Here is a 27,848-nt window from a genome sequence, read left to right as displayed (position 1 = left end):
CGAACTTGGCGAACAACGGCGAGGTCCACGCGTCTTTAGCGAGGCGCTAACTTAGCACCAGGGTAGCAGCTTGTGGTGAACATTGGACACACTGTACAAAAAAAAAAAGTCGATTTTACAGTGAAAAACTGGAATTTTGGCGTAAAAATAACAGTGCTACCGTTTTTCCATTCACAGTAATACTAAAAATTTTACGGTGAAAAATTTTAAGTTTAGTGTAAAAATAGCAGTTGTACATTTTTTACATTTACAATAATGCACTGTAAAGAACGACAAAAGATTTTACGGTGGAAAAATTTTGTTTTACCGTAAAAATAATAGTGCTACCGTTTTTCCATTTACAGTAATGCACTGTAAAAACAACAGCTAAAGATTTTACTGTGAACATTTTTCATTTTACCTTAAAAATAACAGTGGTACCGTTTTTCCATTTACAGTAATGCACGGTAAAAACGACAAAAGATTTTGCAGTGAAAATGTTAGTTTTACCGTAAAAATAACAGTGCTACCGTTTTTCCATCCACAGTAATACTAAAAATTTTACGGTGAAAAAATTTAAGTTTAGTGTAAAAACAGCAGTTGTACGGTTTTTACATTTACAATAATGCACTGTAAAAAACGACAAAAGATTTTTCGGTGGAAATTTTAGTTTTACCGTAAAAATAACAGCTACCCTTTTTCCATTTACAGTAATGCACTGTAAAAACAACAGCTAAAGATTTTACTGTGAACATTTTTCATTTTACCTTAAAAATAACAGTGGTACCGTTTTTCCATTTACAATAATGCACTGTGAAAACGACAAAAGATTTTACGGAGGAAATTTTAGTTTTACCGTAAAAATATCAGTGCTACCCTTTTTCCATTTACAGTAATGCACTGTAAAAACAACAGCTAAAGATTTTACTGTGAACATTCTTAATTTTACCTTAAAAATAACTGGTACCGTTTTTCCATTTACAGTAATGCACTGTAAACACGACAAAAGATTCTACGGTGGAAATTTTAGTTTTACCGTAAAAATAACAGTGCTACCGTTTTTCCATTCACAGTAATACTAAAAATTTTATGGTGAAAACATTTAAGTTTAGTGTAAAAATAGCAGTTGTACAGTTTTTACATTTACAATAATGCACTGTAAAAACGACAAAAGATTTTACGGTGGAAAAATGTTGTTTTACCGTAAAAATAACAGTGCTACCGTTTTTCCATTTACAGTAATGCACTGTAAAAACAACAGCTAAAGATTTTACAGTGAATATTTTTCATTTTACCTTAAAAATAACTGGTACCGTTTTTCCATTTACAGTAATGCACTGTAAAAACGACAAAAGATTTCACGGTGGAAATTTTAGTTTTACCGTAAAAATAACAGTGTTACCCTTTTTCCAGTTACAGTAATGCACTGTAAAAACAACAGCTAAAGATTTTACTGTGAACATTTTTCATTTTACCTTAAAAATAACAGTGGTACCGTTTTTACATTTACAGTAATGCACTGTAAAACCGACAAAAGATTTTCCGGTGGAAATTTTAGTTTTACCGTAAAAATAATAGTGCTACCGTTTTTCCATTCACAGTAATACTAAAAATTTTATGGTGAAAAAATTTAAGTTTAGTGTAAAAATAGCAGTTGTACAGTTTTTACATTTACAATAATGCACTGTAAAAACGACAAAAGATTTTACGGTGGAAAAATTTTGTTTTACCGTAAAAATAACAGTGCTACCGTTTTTCCATTTACAGTAATGCACTGTAAAAACAACAGCTAAAGATTTTACAGTGAATATTTTTCATTTTACCTTAAAAATAACTGGTACCGTTTTTCCATTTACAGTAATGCACTGTAAAAACGACAAAAGATTTCACGGTGGAAATTTTAGTTTTACCGTAAAAATAACAGTGTTACCCTTTTTCCAGTTACAGTAATGCACTGTAAAAACAACAGCTAAAGATTTTACTGTGAACATTTTTCATTTTACCTTAAAAATAACAGTGGTACCGTTTTTACATTTACAGTAATGCACTGTAAAAACGACAAAAGATTTTCCGGTGGAAATTTTAGTTTTACCGTAAAAATAACAGTGCTACCGTTTTTCCATTCACAGTAATACTAAAAATTTTATGGTGAAAAAATTTAAGTTTAGTGTAAAAATAGCAGTTGTACAGTTTTTACATTTACAATAATGCACTGTAAAAACGACAAAAGATTTTACGGTGGAAAAATTTTGTTTTACCGTAAAAATAACAGTGCTACCGTTTTTCCATTTACAGTAATGCACTGTAAAAACAACAGCTAAAGATATTACCGTGAACATTTTTCATTTTACCTTAAAAATAACAGTGGTACCGTTTTTCCATTTACAATAATGCACTGTAAAGAACGACAAAAGATTTTACGGTGGAAATTTTAGTTTTGCCGTAAAAATAACAGCGTTACCCTTTTTCCATTTACAGTAATGCACTGTAAAAACAACAGCTAAAGATTTTACTGTGAACATTTTTAATTTTACCTTAAAAATAACAGTGGTACCGTTTTTCCATTTACAGTAATGCACTGTAAAAACGACAAAAGATTTTACGGTGGAAATTTTAGTTTTACCGTAAAAATAACAGTGCTACCGTTTTTCCATTCACAGTAATACTAAAAATTTTATGGTGAAAAAATTTAAGTTTAGGGTAAAAATAGCAGTTGTACAGTTTTTACATTTACAATAATGCACTGTAAAAACGACAAAAGATTTTACGGTGGAAAAATTTTGTTTTACCGTAAAAATAACAGTGCTACCGTTTTTCCATTTACAGTAATGCACTGTAAAAACAACAGCTAAAGATTTTACCGTGAACATTTTTCATTTTACCTTAAAAATAACAGTGGTACCGTTTTTCCATTTACAATAATGCACTGTAAAGAACGACAAAAGATTTTACGGTGGAAATTTTAGTTTTGCCGTAAAAATAACAGCGTTACCCTTTTTCCATTTACAGTAATGCACTGTAAAAACAACAGCTAAAGATTTTACTGTGAACATTTTTAATTTTACCTTAAAAATAACAGTGGTACCGTTTTTCCATTTACAGTAATGCACTGTAAAAACGACAAAAGATTTTACGGTGGAAATTTTGGTTTTACCGTAAAAATAACAGTGCTACCGTTTTTCCATTCACAGTAATACTAAAAATTTTATGGTGAAAAAATTTAAGTTTAGGGTAAAAATAGCAGTTGTACGGTTTTTACATTTACAGTAATGCACTAAAAACGACAAAAATGTTACGGTGGAAAAATTTTGTTTTACCGTAAAAATAACAGTGGTACCGTTTTTCCATTTACAGTAATGCACTGTAAAAACAACAGCTAAAGATTTTACTGTGAACATTTTTCATTTTACCTTAAAAATAACAGTGGTACCGTTTTTCCATTTACAGTAATGCACGGTAAAAACGACAAAAGATTTTACGGTGGAAATTTTTGTTTTACCGTAAAAATAACAGTGCTACCGTTTTTCCATTTACAGTAATGCACTGTAAAAACAACAGCTGAAGATTTTACCGTGAACATTTTTCATTTTACCTTAAAAATAACAGTGGTACCGTTTTTCCATTTACAATAATGCACTGTAAAGAACGACAAAAGATTTTACGGTGGAAATTTTAGTTTTGCCGTAAAAATAACAGCGTTACCCTTTTTCCATTTACAGTAATGCACTGTAAAAATGACCAAAAAATTTACGGTGAAAAACTGGAATTTTAGCATAAAAATAACCGTGGTACCGTTTTTCCATTTACAATAATGCACTGTAAAACCACCAGCTAAATATTTCACATTTACAGTAATGCACTGTAAAATCAACGACGGAAGATTTTACCAGGAAAAACTGGAATTTGTAATTTTTGTATTTACAGTAATTTGTAATTTTTGTATTTACAGTAATTCAATGTAAAACACCATCCATTTTTGCCTGTAAAATATACTTTTTTTTTTTACAGTGAACTACATTAAGTACAATTCAATGACGCATACCCCATTTTTTTGTTTCACCACAGCGCCATCTGCTGGAGCTGGCGTGTCACTACCCAACACATTTGTGTGTGTGTGTGTGTGTGTGTGTGTACTGGCAATGCTTACTTAATGGGGACATCACTCTGTTTACACAGTCACCTTTATGGGACCTCTGACGGTATGGGGACCAAAAAACAAGGAAACCTTTTTAAATAAAAAGGGTGGTCCCCACAAGTCATGAACAAAAACTTGGTCCTCATTCCGATTGATAACCAGTATGTGTGTGTGTGTGTGTGTGCTGGCAATACTTACTTAATGGGGACAACGCTCTGTTTACACAGTCACCTTTAGGGGACCGCTGACGGTATGGGGACCAAAAGGTAAACCTTTTTAAATAAAAAGGGTGGTCCCCACAAGTCATGAACAAAAACTTGGTCCCCATTCCAAATGATAACCAGTATGTGTGTGTGTGTGTGTGTTCTGGCAATGCTGACTTAATGGGGACATGGCTCTATTTACACAGTCACCTTTAGGGGAAGTCTGACGGTATGGGGACCAAAAGGGAAACCTTTTTAAATAAAAAGGGTGGTTCCCACAAGTCATAAACAAAAACTTGGTCCCCATTCTAAATGATAACCAGTATGTGTGTGTGTGTGTTCTGGCAATGCTTAATGGGGACACCGCTCTGTTTACACAGTCACCTTTATGGGACCTCTGACGGTATGGAGACCTAAAAACAGGGAAACCTTTTTAAATAAAAAGGATGGTCCCCACAAGTCATGAACAAACACTTGGTCCCCATTCAAAATGATAACCAGTATGTGTGTGTGTGTGTGTGTTCTGGCATTGCTGACTTAATGGGGACACCGCTGTTTACGCAGTCACCTTTAGGGGACCTATGACGGTATGGGGACCAAATTACAGGGAAACCTTTTTAAATAAAAAGGGTGGTCCCCACAAGTCATGAACAAAAACTTGGTCCCCATTCCGAATGATAACCAGTATGTGTGTGTGTGTGTGTGTGTCCTTGCAATGCTTTCTTAATTGGGACAACGCTCTGTTTACACAGTCACCTTTATCAGTATGTGTGTGTGTGTGTGTGTTTTCTGGCAATGCTTACTTAATGGGGACAACACTCTGTTTACACAGTCACCTTTAGGGGATCTCCGACGGTATGGAGACCAAAAGGGAAACCTTTTTAAATAAAAAGGGTGGTCCCCACAAGTCATGAACAAAAAATTGGTCCCCATTCCAAATAATAACCAGTATGTGTGCGTGTGTTCTGGCAATGCTTACTTAATGGGGACATCGCTCTGTTTAAACAGTCACCTTTAGGGGATCTCCGACGGTATGGGGACCAAAAGGGAAACCTTTTTAAATAAAAAGGGTGGTCCCCACAAGTCATGAACAAAAACTTGGTCCTCATTCCGATTGATAACCAGTATGTGTGTGTGTGTGTGTGTGTGTGTGTGTGTGTGTGTGTCCTTGCAATGCTTTCCTAATTGGGACAACGCTCTGTTTACACAGTCACCTTTATCAGTATGTGTGTGTGTGTGTGTGTTTTCTGGCAATGCTTACTTAATGGGGACAACACTCTGTTTACACAGTCACCTTTAGGGGATCTCCGACGGTATGGAGACCAAAAGGGAAACCTTTTTAAATAAAAAGGGTGGTCCCCACAAGTCATGAACAAAAAATTGGTCCCCATTCCAAATAATAACCAGTATGTGTGCGTGTGTTCTGGCAATGCTTACTTAATGGGGACATCGCTCTGTTTAAACAGTCACCTTTAGGGGATCTCCGACGGTATGGGGACCAAAAGGGAAACCTTTTTAAATAAAAAGGGTGGTCCCCACAAGTCATGAACAAAAACTTGGTCCTCATTCCGATTGATAACCAGTATGTGTGTGTGTGTGTGTGTGTGTGTGTGTGTGTGTGTGTGTCCTTGCAATGCTTTCCTAATTGGGACAACGCTCTGTTTACACAGTCACCTTTATCAGTATGTGTGTGTGTGTGTGTTTTCTGGCAATGCTTACTTAATGGGGACAACACTCTGTTTACACAGTCACCTTTAGGGGATCTCCGACGGTATGGAGACCAAAAGGGAAACCTTTTTAAATAAAAAGGGTGGTCCCCACAAGTCATGAACAAAAAATTGGTCCCCATTCCAAATAATAACCAGTATGTGTGCGTGTGTTCTGGCAATGCTTACTTAATGGGGACATCGCTCTGTTTAAACAGTCACCTTTAGGGGATCTCCGACGGTATGGGGACCAAAAGGGAAACCTTTTTAAATAAAAAGGGTGGTCCCCACAAGTCATGAACAAAAACTTGGTCCTCATTCCGATTGATAACCAGTATGTGTGTGTGTGCTGACAATGCTTACTTAATGGGGACAACGCTCTGTTTACACAGTCACCTTTAGGGGGCCTCTGACGGTATGGGGACCAAAAGGTAAACCTTTCTAAATAAAGAGGGTGTTTCCCATAAGTCATGAATAAAAACTTGGTCCCCATTCCAAATGATAACCAGTATGTGTGTGTGTGTGTTTTCTGGCAATGCTGACTTAATGGGGACATCGCTCTGTTTACACAATCACCTTTAGGGGACCTCTGACGGTATGGGGACCAAAAAACAAGGAAACCTTTTTAAATAAAAAGGGTGGTCCCCACAAGTCATGAACAAAAACTTGGTCCTCATTCCGATTGATAACCAGTATGTGTGTGTGTGCTGACAATGCTTACTTAATGGACTTGGTCCTCATTCCGATTGATAACCAGTATGTGTGTGTGTGCTGACAATGCTTACTTAATGGGGACAACACTCTGTTTACACAGTCACCTTTAGGGGACCTCTGACGGTATGGGGACCAAAAGGGAAACCTTTTTAAATAAAAAGGGCGGTCCCCACAAGTCATGAACAAAAAATTGGTCCCCATTCCAAATAATAACCAGTATGTGTGCGTGTGTTCTGGCAATGCTTACTTAATGGGGACATCGCTCTGTTTAAACAGTCACCTTTAGGGGATCTCCGACGGTATGGGGACCAAAAGGGAAACCTTTTTAAATAAAAAGGGTGGTCCCCACAAGTCATGAACAAAAACTTGGTCCTCATTCCGATTGATAACCAGTATGTGTGTGTGTGTGTGTGTGTGTGTGTGTGTGTGTGTCCTTGCAATGCTTTCCTAATTGGGACAACGCTCTGTTTACACAGTCACCTTTATCAGTATGTGTGTGTGTGTGTGTGTGTGTGTGTTTTCTGGCAATGCTTACTTAATGGGGACAACACTCTGTTTACACAGTCACCTTTAGGGGATCTCCGACGGTATGGAGACCAAAAGGGAAACCTTTTTAAATAAAAAGGGTGGTCCCCACAAGTCATGAACAAAAAATTGGTCCCCATTCCAAATAATAACCAGTATGTGTGCGTGTGTTCTGGCAATGCTTACTTAATGGGGACATCGCTCTGTTTAAACAGTCACCTTTAGGGGATCCCCGACGGTATGGGGACCAAAAGGGAAACCTTTTTAAATAAAAAGGGTGGTCCCCACAAGTCATGAACAAAAACTTGGTCCTCATTCCGATTGATAACCAGTATGTGTGTGTGTGTGTGTGTGTGTGTGTGTGTGTGCTGACAATGCTTACTTAATGGGGACAACGCTCTGTTTACACAGTCACCTTTAGGGGGCCTCTGACGGTATGGGGACCAAAAGGTAAACCTTTCTAAATAAAGAGGGTGTTTCCCATAAGTCATGAATAAAAACTTGGTCCCCATTCCAAATGATAACCAGTATGTGTGTGTGTGTGTTTTCTGGCAATGCTGACTTAATGGGGACATCGCTCTGTTTACACAATCACCTTTAGGGGACCTCTGACGGTATGGGGACCAAAAAACAAGGAAACCTTTTTAAATAAAAAGGGTGGTCCCCACAAGTCATGAACAAAAACTTGGTCCTCATTCCGATTGATAACCAGTATGTGTGTGTGTGCTGACAATGCTTACTTAATGGACTTGGTCCTCATTCCGATTGATAACCAGTATGTGTGTGTGTGCTGACAATGCTTACTTAATGGGGACAACACTCTGTTTACACAGTCACCTTTAGGGGACCTCTGACGGTATGGGGACCAAAAGGGAAACCTTTTTAAATAAAAAGGGCGGTCCCCACAAGTCATGAACAAAAACTTGGTCCCAATTCCAAATGATAACCAGAGTGTGTGTGTGTGTGTTCTGGCAATGCTGACTTAATGGGGACATAACTCTGTTTATACAGTCACCTTTAGGGGACGTCTGACGGTATGGGGACCTAAAAACAGGGAAACCTTTTTATATAAAAAGGGTGGTCCCCACAAGTCATGAACAAACACTTGGTCCCCATTCAAAATGATAACCAGTATGTGTGTGTGTGTGTGTGTTCTGGCAATGCTGACTTAATGGGGACATCGCTCTGTTTCCAGTCACCTTTAGGGGACCTCTGACGGTATGGGGACCAAAAGGTAAACCTTTTTAAATAAAAAGGGTGGTCCCCACAAGTCATGAACAACAACTTGGTCCCCATTCCAAATAATAACCAGTCAGTGTGTGTGTGTGTGTGTGTGTGTGTGTGTGTGGTTGTTGTTGACTAAAACGCCGCCACAGGACCGCCACATATTACCCGAGTGTCCTCTAAATCCCGCTGGAGTTTTTCCGCTTTGGCCTTTTCAAAGAGCAAACTCTGCTCCAGCTCCTTAATGTGGGCGAGCTCCAGGCGGGTCTGCGTCTGTTAGTGGCAGAGAGCAGCGAGAGAGAGAGACAGAGAGAGAGAGAGAGAGACATGGCTGACATGCAGGCTTTGTGACGCGTGCGCGCTAAAACACACAAAAACACAAACAAGCCAAGATGCCTTTTGAACGTGGGACAGGACGGAGTGAGCAGGATTCAGCGGTTAGCGCCAGCGGCTAACTTGGCGCTGAGGAGAGGAGATAAAAGCAGGCGAGGAGACAGAAGCGAAGGGCGTGCGAGTGTCTTCAGGGATCAGAAGAGTTCAGCGCTCACTCGCAGAGAGACTTGAGTCAGCGTAGCAAGCTGGTTAGACCAGGGGTGTCCAAACTTTTGCACCTGGGGGGCCGCATTGGGCTAAAAAATCTGTTTGAGGGCCAAAAGCTTGTAAAGTAACATGTGTATATATATATGTATATATATCTTTATATATATATATATATATATATATATATACATATATATACATAAATATATACATATATATATATACATAAATACATATAAACATAGACACAAATACATAAACTTTTGTATATACATTTATATATATAAACATACAAATACATATACTTTTGTATACATTTATATATATATAAACATACATATATAATAGGTATACATACATACATATATCCAAATTTATACATTGTAATTGTAACACTAAGTGGCGAAATTATTCTCTGCATTTGACCCATCAACCTTGATCGCCCCCTGGGAGGTGAGGGGAGTAGTGAGCAGCAGCGGTGGCCGCGCCCAGGAATCATTTTTGGTGATTTAACCCCCAATTCCAACCCTTGAGAGTGCCAAGCAGGGAGGTAATGGATCCCATTTTAATAGTCTTTAGTCTTTTATAGTCTTTTCGTCCAGGGTTTGAACTCACAACCTACCGATCTCGGGACAGACACTCTAACCACTAGGCCACGGAGTAGGTTGTTTATGGTGCATGGACGTGTTTTAGAATGTACACAACGTTAAGAGAACAGATTGTGTTGTGTGTGACTGCGTGTTGGTTCTTTTTTTTGGGTACTATGACTAGGGAAGGTTGTTTGCATTGGGTCATATAAGTAATGCTGCACTTAATTTCATGCAAAGATCATAGACCTGAAGTAGTCACATTGTCAACTAGACAGCAACATGATAGCAGCAATCAAATGTCATTGAGCTGTACACAGCTACTATATATATATATATATATATATATATATATATATATATGATATGTGTGTACATATTATATTAATATACTAGATAACTAATTGGAATAAATGAGTATGTACAAGTTTAAAGTTTTGTAATCATTCAGCAATATCAAGCAGCTTTTTTAAATGCATCAAACATGGTGAATGTTTCGAATTTTTTCCCCATCATGCATTGTAATTAATTTAAATGGGTGCAATTTTGATTATTTTTTTAATAGTGCATGGGTGTTTAATAAAAATAATAATATACACAAAGTACAGTGAACTGGTTTTGTTGAGTGTTGACATTTTGAGTTGATTAGTTATTTATATTTTTTATTTTTTTTGCACCATGACTAGGGAAGGTTGTTTGCATTAGGTCATAAAGGTATATTCTGAGCTTCATGTCATGCAGTTGTCCACGAGAAGCATCAAAATCGTCAAGATGATTAAAACGGATGCAATCTCCCCTAAACTTACGGCGTCTCGTGGGGCCATAGTTTGGACACCCCTCGGTTAGACCACCACAGCGTACCCCAGGGGGCGTTCCTCCACCTGTGCTCTTGTATCCTGCATGTGCAATTAAAGTGTCTCAATGTCTTAGTTGCACTGCAGACAAACTGGAGAGCATCTTTGGGGTTAAGTAAGGAGCTTGTGGATGAAAAAAAAAAAAAAAAGCACCGGTTTGATTCATGTTTAACGAGCCCCCGCCCTTTTTTTTTTAATGGATTCATAAAAAAACCAGCAGGGTTATGAATGAGTGAGAGCCGGCGAGCTTATGTAAGGTACCTCAAGATCGCCTTTGGTGATGCACGCCTCTTCCACGCGGAACTGCAGGTCTTCCACTTTCCTGACTCACACACACATACACACACACACGTTTAATAAGAAATGCAAAATAGGCCAAAGTTGAGTTTCTCTGGCAAAGCACTCGCCTCCTCTCCTCCTCCAGCTGGTTGAGCAGCTCCACTTTGTCGCGGTCGGCTGCTTCCACCATGGACCTCAGCTGGTCCAGCTTGGCCTCCGTCTCCATGGCGTACTGTTGCACGCATACTTATTGTTATGAAGGTGTCTGTTACTGCATTTTATATACATTTATATATATATACACTTGCAGTGTGTGTATTGTACAGATTACATATTGTTATGGTGTCAAAAAATTATAATATAATGTATATAAAACATAATATAATGTATATAATACATTATATTATATACATTATATACATCATGAATGAATGAATGAATGAATGAATTTAATGAAATAAGTTTATTTCGGTCATATAATCAATCAAATCAATCAACCATTGTGTGTGATCAGTTTTACAGTACATGTTATATGTATACAATAATGCACATTTTCACACGAAAGAAAAGAAAAAGAATGACCAAAAAAAGGAATAGGCTGAAGCCAAAGCTTATATTTGCCTATCCTATACCTTCACAGAAAATTAGATTGCCTGGAACATCAACATAAAAAAAATAAATAAATCAAAAATCAATGGGATGAAAATAATTGTAACTATATTTTAAAATTTTCAATTATTTCACCTTTCAATGTTTTCTTAAACCTTACCAAAGAAGTGCATGTCTTCAGCTCATCACTGAGCTTCTTCCACCATTTAACTCCTAAAACTAATACATTTGTATTTTATATTTGTTCTCGCTTTACCCATTTCGAAAATCGATATCCCCCGTAAATTATGGTTTTCTCTTATATACATTATATATATATATATATATATATATACATTTGCAGTATGTATATTGTACATATTACATGGTTATGAAGGTGTCTTGTTACTATATTATATATATACATCTTTTTTCTCTCTCCTTATAATAAAGAATATTGCCTTTTATGGAATATTTACTTGCAAACAGGTTCACTTTTTAGGGAAAAAAGTTGAAACCGTAACTAAGAATGATAGAGCAAATATAACAGTTAAGCTAAATCTTTCATGCTGGTTTATATCTGCAGCTTATAGTCAGCCGCAGCGAACATGTAAAAGTATTTTTTCTTTTAAAACATGGGTGTCAAACTCTGGCCCGCGGGCCAAATTTGGCCCTTGAGGCAATATCAAATCAACATTAGAGCTGGCCCGCCGGTATTATACAGCGGCGGTGCCGCTAATACTCATACTTGCCAACCCTCACGATTTTCCCGGGAGACTACCGAGTTTCAGTGCCCCTCCCGAAAATCTCCCGGGGAAATCATTCTCCTGAATTTCTCCCGATTTGCACCCGGACAACAATATTGGAGGCGTGCCTGAAAGTGGAACATTATCACCAGACCTATGTAAGCGTCAATATATACCTTGATGGTGCAGAAAAAAGACCATGTATTTTCTTAACCGATTTCCGAACTCTAAATGGGTGAATTTTGGCGAATTAAACGCCTTTCTGTTTATGGCGCTGGAGGCGATGACGTCAGAATGTGACGTCGCCGAGGTAACACACCTGCCATTTTCAACACATTACAAACAACGGGTCTCAGCTTTGTTATTTTCAGTTTTTTTGACTATTTTTTGGAACCTTGGAGACATCATGCCTCGACGGTGTGTTGTCGGAGGGTATAACAACACTAACAGGGAGGGATTCAAGTTGCACCACTGGCCCGAAGATGCCAAAGTGTCTGCCACCAGACCCCCATTGAATGTGCCGGAGTGTCTCCACATTTTACCGGCGATGCTAAGACAGACATGGCACAGAGATGTATGGATAACCTGCAAATGCATTTGCAACGATAGTCAACGAAATCAAAAAGGTGAGTTTTGTTGATGTTGACTGCCAGCTAATCGATGCTAACATGCTACGCTAATCGATGCAAACATGCTATTTACCGGCGGTGCTAAAGCAGACATGGCACAGAGATGTATGGATAACCTGTAGATGCATTTGCAACTATATTACGTTTCCTTCCACCCACATTTAATGCGAAAAAAAAGCTTACCAATCGACGGATTTAAGTTGCTCCAGTGTCAAAAGATGCGAAGGTCCTGATCGTTTGGTCCGCACATTTTACCGGCAATGCTAACGCAGCTATTCGGGCATTCTATGGCTATGAATAGCGTCAATAGCTATTCGCTCAATAGCTTCAGTTTCTTCAATACTTTCATACTCCAACCAGCTGTTTCAATACATGCGTAATCTGTTGAATCGCTTAAGTCACTGAAATCCGAGTTTGAATCCGAGCTAATGTCGCTATATCTTGCTGTGGTATTCCCATTGTTTGTTTACATTGGCAGCACTGTGTGACGTCACAGGGAAATGGATAGTGGTTTCGAAGAAAGTGAAAATAAGGCACTTTAAAGCTTTATTTAGGGATATTCAGAGACTGGTAACATTTTGAAAAAAACTTCAAAAAATACAACAAGCCACTGGGAACTGATTTTTATTGTTTTTAACCCTTTTGAAATTGTGATAATGTTCCCCTTTAAAGGTACTGCTTTTAACATCCTCTACAACCTGTCATCACATCTGCTTTTCCTCTTTACAAACAGCTTGCCTGCCCAGTCACGTAATATATGCGGCTACTACACTCACATAAGTGAATGCAAGGCATACTTGGTCAACAGCCATACAGGTCACACTGAGGGTGGCCCTGTAAACAACTTTGACACTGTTACAAATATGCGCCACACTGTGAAACCGCACAGAAACAAGAATGACAAACACATTTCGGGAGAACATCCGCACCGTAACACAACAAAACAAATACCCAGAACCCCTTGCAGCACTAACTCTTCCGGGATGCCACAATACACCCCCCACCCCCCAATGTATAAGCCTGTGGAAAAAGTTCATGTTGATATTTACCCCAGAAGGCTGCAAATAGAAAAGAGGCATTACATTTTTTATTTACATTTGATTTAATATACCACTGATGTTTTTTAATTTGTTTTTTGAAAGTTGATTTTGTACTATTTAAGTTATGTAAGCGTTGCTTGTTCCATTGTCAGTGTTAAAGCAAATCAGTGTAGAAAACTGAGCAATAATTAACATTTTATTCATGCACTTTCTCTTGCTACTTCAAGGCTTGACTGTTTGATTAATCTATTTTGTTATTTTATTTTCAAATTTATTGTTAGCCTGTGGAAAAAGTTTATTTCGATATTTACCTCAGAAGGCTGCAAATAGAAAAGAGGCATTCAATTTTTATTAAAATTGTATTTGATATGCCATTTATATTTTTTTATTATTATCTATCCATCCATCCATCCATCTTCTTCCGCTTATCCGAGGTCGGGTCGCGGGGGGAACAGCCTAAGCAGGAAAACCCAGACTTCCCTCTCCCCAGCCACTTCATCTAGCTCTTCCCGGGGGATCCCGAGGCGTTCCCAGGCCAGCCGGGAGACATAGTCTTCCCAACGTGTCCTGGGTCTTCCCCGTGGCCTCCTACTGGTTGAACGTGCCCTAAACACCTCCCTAGGGAGGCGTTCAGGTGGCATCCTGACCAGATGCCCGAACGACCTCATCTGGCTCCTCTCCATGTGAAGGAGCAGCGGCTTTACTTTGAGTTCCTCCCGGATGGCAGAGCTTCTCACCCTATCTCTAAGGGAGAGACCCGCCACACCGCGGGGGAAACTCATTTCGGCCGCTTGTACCCGTGATCTTATCCTTTCGGTCATGACCCAAAGCTCATGACCATAGGTGAGGATGGGAACGTAGATCGACCGGTAAATTGAGAGCTTTGCCTTCCGGCTCAGCTCCTTCTTCACCACAACGGATCGGTACAACGTCCGCATTACTGAAGACGCCGCACCGATCCGCCTGTCGATCTCATAATCCACTCTTCCCTCACTCGTGAAGAAGACTCCTAGGTACTTGAACACCTCCACTTGGGGCAGGGTCTCCTCCCCAACCCGGAGATGGCATTCCACCCTTTTCCGGACTTGGAGGTGCTGATTCTCATTCCGGTCGCTTCACACTCGGCTGCGAACCGATCCAGTGAGAGCTGAAGATCCCGGTCAGATGAAGCCATCAGGACCACATCATCTGCAAAAAGCAGAGACCTAATCCCGCGGTCACCAAACCCCTCAACGCCTTGACTGCGCCTAGAAATTCTGTCCTTAATAAGTTATGAACAGAATCGGTGACAAAGGACAGCCTTGGCGGAGTCCAACCCTCACTGGAAACGTGTCCGACTTACTGCCAGCAATGCGGACCAAGCTCTGGCACTGATCATACAGGGAGCGGATCGCCACAATAAGACAGTCCGATACCCCGTACTCTCTGAGCACTCCCCACAGGACTTCCGAAGTCTCCAAGTCCACAAAGCACATGTAGACTGGTTGGGCAAACTCCCATGCACCCTCAAGAACCCTGCCGAGAGTATAGAGCTGGTCCACAGTTCCACGACCAGGACGAAAACCACACTTCCTCCTGAATCCGCGGTTGGACTATCCGGCGTAGCCTCCTCTCCAGTACACCTTAATAAACCTTACCGGGAAGGCTGAGGAGTGTGATCCCACGATAGTTGGAACACACCCTCCGGTCCCCCTTCTTAAAGAGAGGAACCACCACCCCGGTCTGACAATCCAGAAGTACAGCCCCCGATGTCCATGCGATGCTGCAGAGTCTTGTCAACCAAGACAGCCCCACAGCATCCAGAGCCTTAAGGAACTCCGGGCGGAGCTCATCCACCCCTGGGGCCTTGCCACCAAGGAGCTTTTTAACTGCCTCAATATTATTTGAAACTGGATTTAATTTAAATAGACCTCCTTTTTAGACCAGTTGATCTGCCGCTTCTTTTCTTTTTTCTCCTATGTCCCCCCCTCCCTTGTGGAGGGGGTCCGGTCCGATGACCATGGATGAAGTACTGGCTGTCCAGAGTCGAGACCCAGGATGGACCGCTCGTCGGGACCCAGGATGGACTGCTCGCCTGTGTATCGGTTGGGGACATCTCTACGCTGCTGATCCGTCTCCGCTTGGGATGGTTTCCTGTGGACGGGACTCTCGCTGCTGTCTTGGATCCGCTTTGAACTTAACTCTCGCGGCTGTGTTGGAGCCACTATGGATTGAACTTTCACAGTATCATGTTAGACCCGCTCGACATCCATTGCTTTCGGTCCTCTCCAAGGTTTCTCATAGTCAGCATTGTCACTGGCGTCCCACTGGATGTGAATTCTCCCTGCCCACTGGGTGTGAATTTTCCTTGCCCTTTTGTGGGTTCTTCCGAGGATGTCGTAGTCGTAATGATTTGTGCAGTCCTTTGAGACATTTGTGATTTGGGGCTATATAAATAAACATTGATTGATTGATTGATTGATTTTGCATGTCACTATAAAGATATATAAGCCTTGCTTGTTCAATATTCAATGCAAAACTTGTTTGAGTCCCTATTAAAAGGTTCATTTGTTCAACCTTGGCCCGCGACTTTGTTCAGTTTTAAATTTTGGCCCACTCTGTATTTGAGTTTGACACCCCTGTTTTAAAATGTTGAGGGTGGTGCTGGTGCCAGCGGTTAATAGAGTAAATAAATACATATCAGGATCTAAGTTGTATTTTTACATTTAGGAGGAGCCAAATGATTGAGAAGCAGCTTGTTGATGATAATATTTCCATCATCTATGTACCTGGTCTCTGCCCTTCCTCACGAGAACCAGCTCCTGCTGCACCTCCCCGGCGTGACTGGTGGCCTTGGCGACCTCGCACCGCTCCAGGTCTCGCTCGGCCAGCAGCTGCTCGATGTGCTGCTGCTTCTCCTTCAGGGCCTCCTGGAGCGCCGTGGTGCCGGAGATCTTGCGGGCGTACCTGGCGGACGTCTCCGTCAGCTGAAGGAGAAAAAAGACAAGGTTCAGGCGGGGGACCCCCCGTCGTCGTCGTCGCCCGGACGACCTACCAGCCCCGCTCGGCTGGGCTTGCCGCTGACGGAGGAGGTGGTGGAGCTGATGGAGCTGATGGAGGAGGCGCTGGGGCTCCTCTTCAGGAGGGAGCGCCGCCGGGGGCCCTTGGCTTTGGTGGGCGTGGTGCAAGGGAAGCCGATGCGCGTCACCTTGTGGACGGGGGCGAAGAGGCCGTACCTTGGCATGCACTGGAAGTACCTGCAATTAGAGGAGAAACCCCATTTCTGCCTCAAATATGACACTGAGTAAGTCCCAGACCAGGTTTCTTTACAACAGCGTTTCTCAAAGTGTGGGGAATAGAGACATGACAGGTGGGGCGCAAGAAATGGAAGGAAATGTAACTTTAATTATTATTTTCTTAAATGATATTCTTAAGATTTTTTTTTTACAACCCCATTTTCAATACAAACTGTAAATCACTCAAACGACACAGTTGCGAGACGTATATGCGACATTGCAAGTGATCTTGAGGAACAACTCGTAGACAAATTAAAAGAAAGTCGTTTTGCTTTACAAGTGGACGAAGCTACTGACGGCAATAAAGACTGCCTGTTCATCGCATACGTGATACGTCCGCTTTGTGAATGGCGAGTCACTGTGCGAGGATTTGCTGTTTTGCAAATACAAAAAAAAATAGAGCCAGTGCTGATGAGCTGTTCAAGATAATGGACTGTTTCCTCAAAGAACACGACCTTAAATGGGAAAACTGTGTGGGCTTTTGCTCTGATGGGGCACAGACCATGGCAGGGTCAGGAAACGGGCTGCAGGCTTTAATAAAGAGGGTTGCGCCAAATGCGCATTGGACACATTGTGTCATTCACCGGGAAGCACTCGCGTCAAGGCAGCTCAGCCCCGAACTCAATGAGGTTTTAACAAATGTGAGCGCGGTAAATTTTATCACACAACAAAAAAGTGGCACTTTTAATTAATTTATTATTGAACTTGATGCAAGTTATTTGATTTATTATTGAACTTGATGCAAGTTATACCACAGCTGCAGTTATTTTATTTAATATTGAACTTGATGTTATTTTATGTTATTGAGTTTGAATGTATACAACTTCATGCTACTTGATGTTCAATAAATTTTAAAATGTTAATCTTGGCATTAGCGTTCTGTTTGGGCGATGGGGGCAGATGGGGCTTGAAAACTCCCCCTTGTCCAAAGTGGGGGATGACAAAAAAACTTTGAGAACCATTGCTTTACAACGAGTCAGGGGACGTTTACCACAATCTTAAAGTGTGGTTGATTTGCTCACCCTAACCCGGGGGCAGGCAACCTGGAGCCCCCTCAAAAATGTATGAAAATTGAAAAAAAATGGGGGGAAAATATACTTTTTGTTTTAATACAGTTTCTGTAGGACAGAGGTGTAAAAGTTGTTTTCACTGAAGGCCACGTGGCAGTTATTTGGTCCCAAACGGCCGCTTCTAACAGTGAATATTATTATTACACCATTTTGTATGCGTTTTATTAGTAGATTATTTATTTTTAAAATGCTAAGTTGCTATAAATCAGTGGTTCTCAAACTTTTTTGTCATCCCCCACTTTGGACAAGGGGGAGTTTTCAAGCCCCATCTGCCCCCATCGCCCAAACAGAACGCTAATGCCAAGATTAACATTTTCAAATTTATTGAACATCAAGTAACATCAAGTTGTATACATTCAAACTCAATAACATAAAATTTGAGGAAACTGTCCATTATCTTGAACGGCTCATCAGCACTGGCTCTATTTTTGTTTGTATTTGCAAAACAGCAAATCCTCGAACAGCGACTCGCCACTCGCAAAGCGGACGTATCACGTATGCGATGAACAGGCAGTCTTTATTGGCGTCAGTAGCTTCGTCCACTTGTAAAGCAAAAGGACTTTCTTTTAATTTGTCTACGAGTTGTTCCTCAAGATCACTTGCTATGTCGCATATACGTCTCGCAACTGTGTCGTTTGACAGTGATCTACAGTTTGTATAGAAAATGGGGTTGTAAAAAAAAAATCTAAGAATATAATAAAAAAAAAATAAAAAAAAATTAAAGTTACATTTCCTCCCATTTCTCGCGCCCCACCTGTCATGTCTCTATTCCCCACCAGTGGGGCCCGCCCACACTTTGAGAAACGCTGCTATAAATTGACCTCAAAACGTAGTGTATATTACTGTTAATGCAAAAAAACTACCGCTGTTTTTATGGTTAAAAAAAAAAAGGCACGTAAGTTAGAGCTTTATTGTAAATTTAAAAAACCTGCAATTTTACAGTAAAATTTGCCAGTTGTTTGCTTTGTTTTTACCGCAAATCAAAAACTACTGTAAATACCAAAACGGCACCACCGTTTATTGCAGTAAAAAAAGTACAGTAAAAACCACAGAACTTTTCACAATTTTACCATAAAATCTATTGCTACAATTTGATGGATAGCCTGCTTTCAAATCATTATTTTTGTATTTCAAAAATGTTTTGATAATATATTTTTGCATAATTAAGACAATATTTAAGTGAACAAAATTAGCGATTACATGGAGTACATATATATTTTTTCTCCCAAATTGGAAATAAATAATACATTTAATAAGAAAAGTTAACAGTCCTTTATTGATAGATATTATTTCCAGGCTTTCCAGGGCCAAATAAAATGAAGTGGCGGGCCACATCTGGCCTTGAGTTTGACACATGTGCTGTAGGAGGACAAACATGACTCAAACCTTCCTAATTGTTAGAAAACCCACTGTTGAATACCTTTGTTTATGAGACTTTTTCGCCAGCGCCCTTTTGTCCTACTAATTTCGGCGGTCCTTGAACTCACCGTAGTTTGTTTACATGTACGACTTTCTCCGACGCTGCCACTGAAAGACGTGTTTTATGCCACCCCTTCTTTGTCCCATTTTGTCCACCAAACCTTTTATACTGTGTGTTAGAATAATTGTTTCTAAATTATCACAAAAAACGTTGTATTACATTTTGTTCCCGACAAGAAGACAAAAGGCTCAAATCTACCAGGAAGAATGCTCGTAAAACTCCATTGGAACTACAAAGCGGACAGATGGCAGGATCTGCCCAACTTCCAGAAGAACTCTTTTTGAAGTATTTTACGAACTCTTTTTGAACTATTTTATGGAACTCTCTTTGAACTATTTTATGGGACACTCTTTGAACTATTTTATGGAACTCTTTTTGAACTATTTGATGAACTCTCTTCAAACTATTTGGTAACCGAGGGCAACGCTGTTTACGACACAATTCCCTCAGGAAGCAGCTGTGGGAAAGGGGTGGGAGGAAGTCAAATAAAGAAGGAGGAGTACGATCTTTTGGCAGAGCATGGTGCAGGACTGTACATAGAGTGCAGTGGCCATGTCTCTCCTCAGATCTGAGTCCAAATTTAATTCTGTCTCTGTTTGATTCTTTGCCTTTTGTCTTGTTTAATAGATGTCATCAGTGTTTGAACCTGACACTGTGCGTGATTGCACAGAGGTGAGATTTGTTGATGTTATTGACTTGTTGGGAGTGCTAACCAGGCATATTTGGTCACTGCAAGCTAATCCATGCTAACATTCACTCGCAAGGTTAGGGGGGGATCAGCTAAAACCGTGAGTAAGAATGGTGGCATGAAACGTGAATACCGGAAAAAATTACTCACTTTCTTGTCACCAACCTTTTTGAAAGCAAGAGCTACTTTTTGGGTACTGATTAATGCGAAGGGCTACCAGTTTGATACACAGTTAAATAAATTGCCAGAAATAGCCAATTTACTCAATTTACCTTTAATAAATAAATCTCTCTCTCTCTCTCTCTCTCTCTCTCTCTCTCTCTCTCTCTCTCTCTCTCTCTCTCTCTCTCTCTCTCTCTCTCTCTCTCTCTCTCTATATATATATATATATATATATATATATATATATATATATATATATATATATATATGTATATATATATATATACACACATATACATATATATATATATACATGTATATATATATATATATATATATATACATACGGGGGGCGCTGGTGCCTATCTCAGCTACAATCGGGCGGAAGGCGGAGTACACCCTGGACAAGTCACCACCTCATCGCAGTATATATATATATATATATATATATATATATATATATATATATAAAAATGGGTATTTCTGTCCGTCATACATTTTTTTTCCTTTTACGGAAGGTTTTTTGTAGAGAATAAATGATGAAAAAAAACACTTAAAAGAGGAGAAAACGGGAAAAAAATGAAAATTAAATTTTGAAACATAGTTTATCTTCAAATTCGACTTTTTAAAATTCAAAATTCAACCGGAAAAAAAAAGAGAAAAACTAGCTAATTCGAAACTTTTTGAAAATTTTTTAAAAAATAATTAATGGAACATCGTTCGTAATTTTTTCCTGATTAAGATTAATTTTAGAATTTTGATGACATGTTTTAAATAGGTTAAAATCCAATCTGCACTTCGTTAGAATATATAACAAATTGGACCAAGCTATATTTCTATCAAAGACAAATCATTATTTCTTCTAAGATTTCCAGAACAAATTTTTTTAAAGAAATTCAAGAGACTTTGAAATAAGATTTAAATTTGATTTTACAGATTTTGTAAATTTGCCAGAATCATTTTTTTGAATGGTAATCACAAATATTCTTTGTCGAAAAAAACAGAAGCTAAAATGAAGAATTAAATTAAAATGTATTTATTATTCTTTACAATAAAAAAAATAATAATTTACTTGAACATTGATTTAAATTGTCAGGAAAGAAGAGGAAGGTATTTAAAAGGTAAAAAGGTATATGTGTTTAAAAATCCAAAAATCATTTTTAAGGTTGTATTTTTTTCTCTAAAATTGTCTTTCTGAAAGTTCTAAAAAGCAAAGTAAAAAAAATAAATGAATTAATTTAAACAAGTGAAGACCACGTCTTTAAAATATTTTCTTGGATTTTCAAATCCTATTTGAGTTTTGTCTCTCTTAGAATTAAAAATGTCGAGCAAAGCGAGACCGGCTTGCTAGTAAATAAATACAATTTAAAAAATAGAGGCAGCTTACTGGTAAGTGCTGCTATTTGAGCTATTTTTAGAACAGGCCAGCGGGCGACTCATCTGGTCCTTACGGGCGACCTGGCGTTGGTGACCCCTGCGATAAATGCTAATTTGGTGGAAGTATGTTAAGTGCGCACCTGGTCCCCGCTACGGCGCCGTCGTTCTTGCCCAGAGGCTCGTCCAGTTCCACCCCGCACCAGTCCCCTTTGGCAAAGTCCGTCTCTCCCAGGAACCGCACCACTCCCGCTTTGGTCCCGGCAACCTGGACAAGGAGTGAAGTCATTGGAATCGGTGGTTAAATCACCAAAAATGATTCCCGGGCGCGGCCACCGCTGCTGCTCACTGCTCCCCTCACCTCCCAGGGGGTGATCAAGGGTGATGGGTCAAATGCAGAGAATCATTTCGCCACACTTTAACTTTAAGTCTGTATATTTGGTCATGTGACTTGTCCCGTATTATCATATCCCGGCTTAGTGTTGTCAGTAACAAAGCATAATACATGATCATTTTCCCTCAATTAGTCATTTTCAGGCATTAAAATAGCTGAATGGGCAAAAAAAGATGAATACTAGAGTAGTATTCTTGGTCACTAAGCCAAACCAAATCAATCAGAAAACGTACTCCTCAGTATCGTGGCCACTGATTGGCTTAGCTTCAGGCAACATGGCTAACATTAGCACGCTACCTTTTTTTTTTTTAGTAAATTTTGCAACTGAACACATTAATAGAATAGAATAGAAAGTACTTTATTGATCCCTGGGGGAAATTCAGCACCACAGCTCGCTCACAATAGACAATAATAATAATAAATAATATATAACATAGTCATATAACCTAGTACTTGACATATGCTAACTGTTAGCATGCTAACATTAACAACGTTTTTTTTTTTTACCAAATTTACAGCCCTCAAGAGTCATGTAACCCGGTGACTGAAAAATGCTTACCGTTAGCATGCTAACCTTAGCATTTTACCATGGCAACATCGGCATGAAAAATTGTTCAGCCAATTTCCAACAGACCACGTCAGGGTCAGATAACATGGTACTTGACACATGCTAACTGTTAGCATGCTAACGTTAGCCTTCTGGTATGTCAACTTTTTTTTTTGTTGCTAATTTTGCTGCCCCACACTTCAAGAGGCATGTAACTCGGTGACTGACACATGCTTACTCTTAGCATGCTAACGTTAGCATTCTAGCATACTTAAACATTGGCATGCAAACTTTTTCAGCCAATTTTACAACTGAACACAGGGTCAAATAACAAGGTACTTGACACATGCTAACTGTTAGCATGCTAACATTAACAACTTTTTTTTTTCCAAATTTACAGCCCTCAAGAGTCATGTAACCCGGTGACTGAAAAATGCTTATTGTTAGCATTCTAACTTTAGCATTTTAGCATGGCAACATCGGCATGAAAAATTGTTCAGCCAATTTTGCAACAGACCACGTCAGGGTCAGATAACATGGTACTTGACACATGCTAACTGTTAGCATGCTAACGTTAGCCTTCTGGTATGCTAACTTTTTTTTGTTGCTAATTTTGCTGCCCCACATTTCAAGAGGCATGTAAGTCGGTGACTGACACATGCTTACTCTTAGCATGCTAACCTTAGCATTCTAGCATACTTAAACATTGGCATGCAAACTTTTTCAGCCAATTTTACAAATGAACACGGGGTCAAATAACAAGGTACTTGACACATGCTAACTGTTAGTATGCTAACATTAACAATTATTTTTTTTCCAAATTTACAGCCCTCAAGAGTCATGTAACTCGGTGACTGAAAAATGCTTACTGTTAGCATACTAACGTTAGCATTTTACCATGGCAACATCAGCATGAAAAAATGTTCAGCCAATTTTGCAACAGACCACGTCAGGGTCAGATAACATGGTACTTGACACATGCTAACTGTTAGCATGCTAACGTTAGCCTTCTGGCATGCTAACTTTCTTTTTGTTGCTAATTTTGCTGCCCCACACTTCAAGAGGCATGTAACTCGGTGACTGACACATGCTTACTCTTAGCATGCTAACATTAGCATTCTAACATACTTAAACATTGGCATGCAAACTTTTTCAGCCAATTTTACAACTGACCACGGGGTCAAATAACAAGGTACTTGACGTATGCTAACTGTTAGCATGCTAACATTAACAACTTTTTTTTTCCAAATTTACAGCCCTCAAGAGTCATGTAACCCGGTGACTGAAAAATGCTTACTGTTAGCATGCTAACCTTAGCATTTTACCATGGCAACATCAGCATGAAAAATTGTTCAGCCAATTTTGCAACAGACCACGTCAGGGTCAGATAACATGGTACTTGACACATGCTAACTGTTAGCATGCTAACGTTAGCCTTCTGGTATGCTAACTTTTTTTGCAAATTTTGCTGCCCCACACTTCAAGAGGCATGTAACTCGGTGACTGACACATGCTTACTCTTAGCATGGTAACATTAGCATTCTAGCATACTTAAAACATTGGCAGGCAAACTTTTTCAGCCAATTTTCCAACTGACCACGGGGTCAAATAACAAGGTACTTGACACATGCTAACGGTTAGCATGCTAACATTGACAACTTTTTTTTGGGCCAATTTTACAGCCCTCAAGAGTCATGTAACTCGGTGACTGAAAAATGCTTACTCTTAGCATGCTAACCTTAGCATTATACCATGGCAACATCGGCATGCAAAATTGTTCAGCCAATTTTGCAACAGACCAGGTCAGGGTCAGATAACATGGTACTTGAGACATGCTAACTGTTAGCATGCTAACATTAACAACTTTTTTTTTGCCAATTTTACAAAAATGGAAAAAAAAAAATTTCTTCTAAAATTTGGAGTGTTAGCATGCTAACCTGCATTACCTTAGAATGCATTAACTAATATGTTAGTATTATTAGCGTACAACGGCATTTTTTTTGTATTGATTCTATTTCATAAATTTCCTAGAATGTACAGCTAAGTTGCCCAGCTAGTGGGTCCTTGACGATGACCTCCGTTTTGTTTGATCGGCCGTTTTACTGCCCTTTGGAAACAATTCAGGTATATAAATAAACATTGACAAAATATTTCATTGCACAATAACTTATTTTCTGTGGCTTATACCTTCCGCCCGAATGCAGCTGAGATAGACTGCAGCACCCCACGCGATCACTAACAGGACAAGCGGTAGAAAATGGATGGATGGATGGATGTAGGAATGTTTTAGACCTGTATTTACGCTGGCACAGCAGGCTTTGTGTGCTGCAGGATGCATGCAGTCAGGCAGCTACGGACTATGCTGCTATGGAAGAAAGGTTGATATAGTCAGTCCGGTGCAGATAATAGCTGTAAATAATTTATTTTTTCTTCTAAAATTTCGAGAGTGTTAGCATGCTAACCTGCATTAACTTAGAATGCATTAACTAATATGCTAATATGTTAGTATTATTAGCGTACAACGGCATTCTTTTTGTATCCATTCCGTTTCGTAAATTTCCTGAAATGTACAGCTAAGTTGCGCAGCTAGTGGGTCCATGACGATGACCTCCGTTTTGTTTGATTGGCCGTTTTACTGCCCTCTGGAAACAATTCAGGTATGTAAATAAACATTCACAAAATATTTTCGTGAAAATAACTAATTTCACAACCTGTATAGTCCGGTGCAGCTACTATATGGAAAATAGTTTTTTTGTTCTAAAATTTCGAGTGTTAGCATGCTAACTTGCATTAACTTGGAATACATTAACTAATATGCTAATATGTTAGTATTAATAGCGTACAACGGCATTTTTATGTATTGATTCCGTTTCGTAAATTTCCGTAAATGTACAGCTAAGTTGCTCAGCTAGTGGGTCCATGACGATTACCTCCGTTTTGTTTGATCGGCCGTTTTACTGCCCTTTGGAAACAATTCAGGTATGTAAATAAACATCCTCAAAATATTCCCGTAAAAATAACTCATTTCACGACCTGTATAGTCTGGTGCGGCTAATATATGGAAAATTGTTTTTTTCTTCTAAAATTTCGAGAGTGTTAGCATGCTAACCTGCATTAACTTAGAATGCCATAACTAATATGCTAATATGTTAGTATTATTAGCGTACAACAGCATTCTTTTTGAATTCATTCCGTTTCGTAAATTTCCTGAAATGTACAGCTAAGTTGCTCAGTTAGTGGGTCCATGACGATGACCTCCGTTTTGTTTGATTGGCCGTTTTACTGCCCTCTGGAAACAATTCAGGTATGTAAATAAACATTCACAAAATATTTCCGTGTAAATAACTAATTTCACGACCTGTATAGTCCGGTGCGGCTAATATATGGAAAATTGTTTTTTTCTTCTAAAATTTAAGTGTTAGCATGCTCACCTGCATTAACTTAGAATGCATTAACTAATATGCTAATATGTTAGTATTATTAGCGTACAACAGCATTATTTTTGTATTCATTCCGTTTCGTAAATTTCCTGAAATGTACAGCTAAGTTGCGCAGCTAATGGGTCCATGACGATGACCTCCGTTTTGTTTGATCGGCCGTTTTACTGCCCTTTGCAAACAATTGAGGTATGTAAATAAACATTCACAAAATATTTTCGTGAAAATAACTAATTTCACGACCTGTATAGTCCGGTGCAGCTACTATGTGGAAAATAGTTTTTTTCTTCTAACATTTTGAGTGTTAGCATGCTAACTTGCATTAACTTGGAATACATTAATTAATATGCTAATATGTTAGTATTATTAGCGTACAACGGCATTTTTATGTATTGATTCCGTTTCGTAAATTTCCCGAAATGTACAGCTAAGTTGCTCAGCTAGTGGGTCCATGACGATGACCTCCGTTTTGTTTGATCGGCCGTTTTACTGTCCTTTGGAAACAATTGAGGTAAGTAAATAAACATCCACAAAATATTTTCATGTTAAATAACTCATTTCACGACCTGTATAGTCCGGTGCGGCTAATATATGGAGAGAAAAAAAATTCTTCTTAAATTTCGAGTGTTAGCATGCTAACTTGCATTAACTTGGAATACATTAACTAGTATGCTAATATGTTAGTTTTATTAGCGTACAACGGCATTCTTTTTGTATTAATTCCGATTCGTAAATTTCCGGAAATGTACAGGTAAGTTGCGCAGCTAGAGGGTTCATGACGATGACCTCCGTTTTGTTTGATCGGCCGTTTTACTGCCCTTTGGAAACAATTGAGGTAAGTAAATAAACATCCACAAAATATTTTCATGTTAAATAACTCATTTCATGACCTGTATAGTCCGGTGCGGCTAATATATGGAAGAAAAAAAAAATCTTCTAAAATTTCGAGTGTTAGCATGCTCACCTGCATTAACTTAGAATGCATTAACTAATATGCTAATATGTTAGTATTATTAGAATACAACGGCATTTTTATGTATTGATTCCGTTTCGTAAATTTACCGAAATGTACAGCTCAATCAATCAATCAATGTTTATTTATATAGCCCCAAATCACAAATGTCTCAAAGGACTGCACAAATCATTACGACTACAACATCCTCGGAAGAACCCACAAAAGGGCAAGGAAAACTCACACCCAGTGGGCAGGGAGAATTCACATTCAGTGGGACGCCAGTGACAATGCTGACTATGAGAAACCTTGGAGAGGACCTCAGATGTGGGCAACCCCCCCCCTCTAGGGGACCGAAAGCAATGGATGTCGAGCGGGTCTAACATGATACTGTGAAAGTTCAATCCATAGTGGCTCCAAGACAGCAGTGAGAGTCCCGTCCACAGTAAACCATCTCTAAGCTAAGTTGCGCAGCTAGTGGGTCCATGACGATGACCTCCGTTTTGTTTGATCGGCCGTTTTACTGCCCTTTGGAAACAATTGAGGTAAGTAAATAAACATCCACAAAATATTTTCATGTTAAATAACTAATTTCACGACCTGTATAGTCCGGTGCGGCTAATATATGGAAAAAAAAAATTGTAAAATTTCGAGTGTTAGCATGCTAACTTGCATTAAGTTGGAATACATTAACCAGTATGCTAATATGTTAGTTTTATT

The 27,848-nt window shown here is 39.1% G+C and overlaps 1 protein-coding gene across 3 annotated transcripts in view; it reads right to left on the bottom strand.

Annotated features, from left to right (window-relative positions):
* clip1b (CAP-GLY domain containing linker protein 1b) overlaps positions 1-27,848 on the bottom strand; it is a 66,376-nt gene that overhangs the window by 20,528 nt on the left and 18,000 nt on the right. For 2 of the 3 annotated variants that reach the window (XM_061907852.1, XM_061907853.1), the window contains exons 5-10: positions 21,942-22,066; positions 16,784-16,985; positions 16,518-16,715; positions 10,875-10,978; positions 10,729-10,789; positions 8,655-8,759 (exon numbers count right to left, since the gene is read on the bottom strand). In XM_061907852.1, the coding sequence (XP_061763836.1) occupies positions 8,655-8,759; positions 10,729-10,789; positions 10,875-10,978; positions 16,518-16,715; positions 16,784-16,985; positions 21,942-22,066 (795 nt within the window). The remainder of the gene's footprint in view (positions 1-8,654; positions 8,760-10,728; positions 10,790-10,874; positions 10,979-16,517; positions 16,716-16,783; positions 16,986-21,941; positions 22,067-27,848) is intronic. The other variant, XM_061907854.1, reaches the window with a different exon arrangement.

Source organism: Nerophis ophidion, linkage group LG08 (genome assembly GCF_033978795.1).
Source record: "Nerophis ophidion isolate RoL-2023_Sa linkage group LG08, RoL_Noph_v1.0, whole genome shotgun sequence".
Classification (NCBI taxonomy): domain Eukaryota; kingdom Metazoa; phylum Chordata; class Actinopteri; order Syngnathiformes; family Syngnathidae; genus Nerophis; species Nerophis ophidion.
This window is presented reverse-complemented; position numbering and strand designations above follow the sequence as displayed.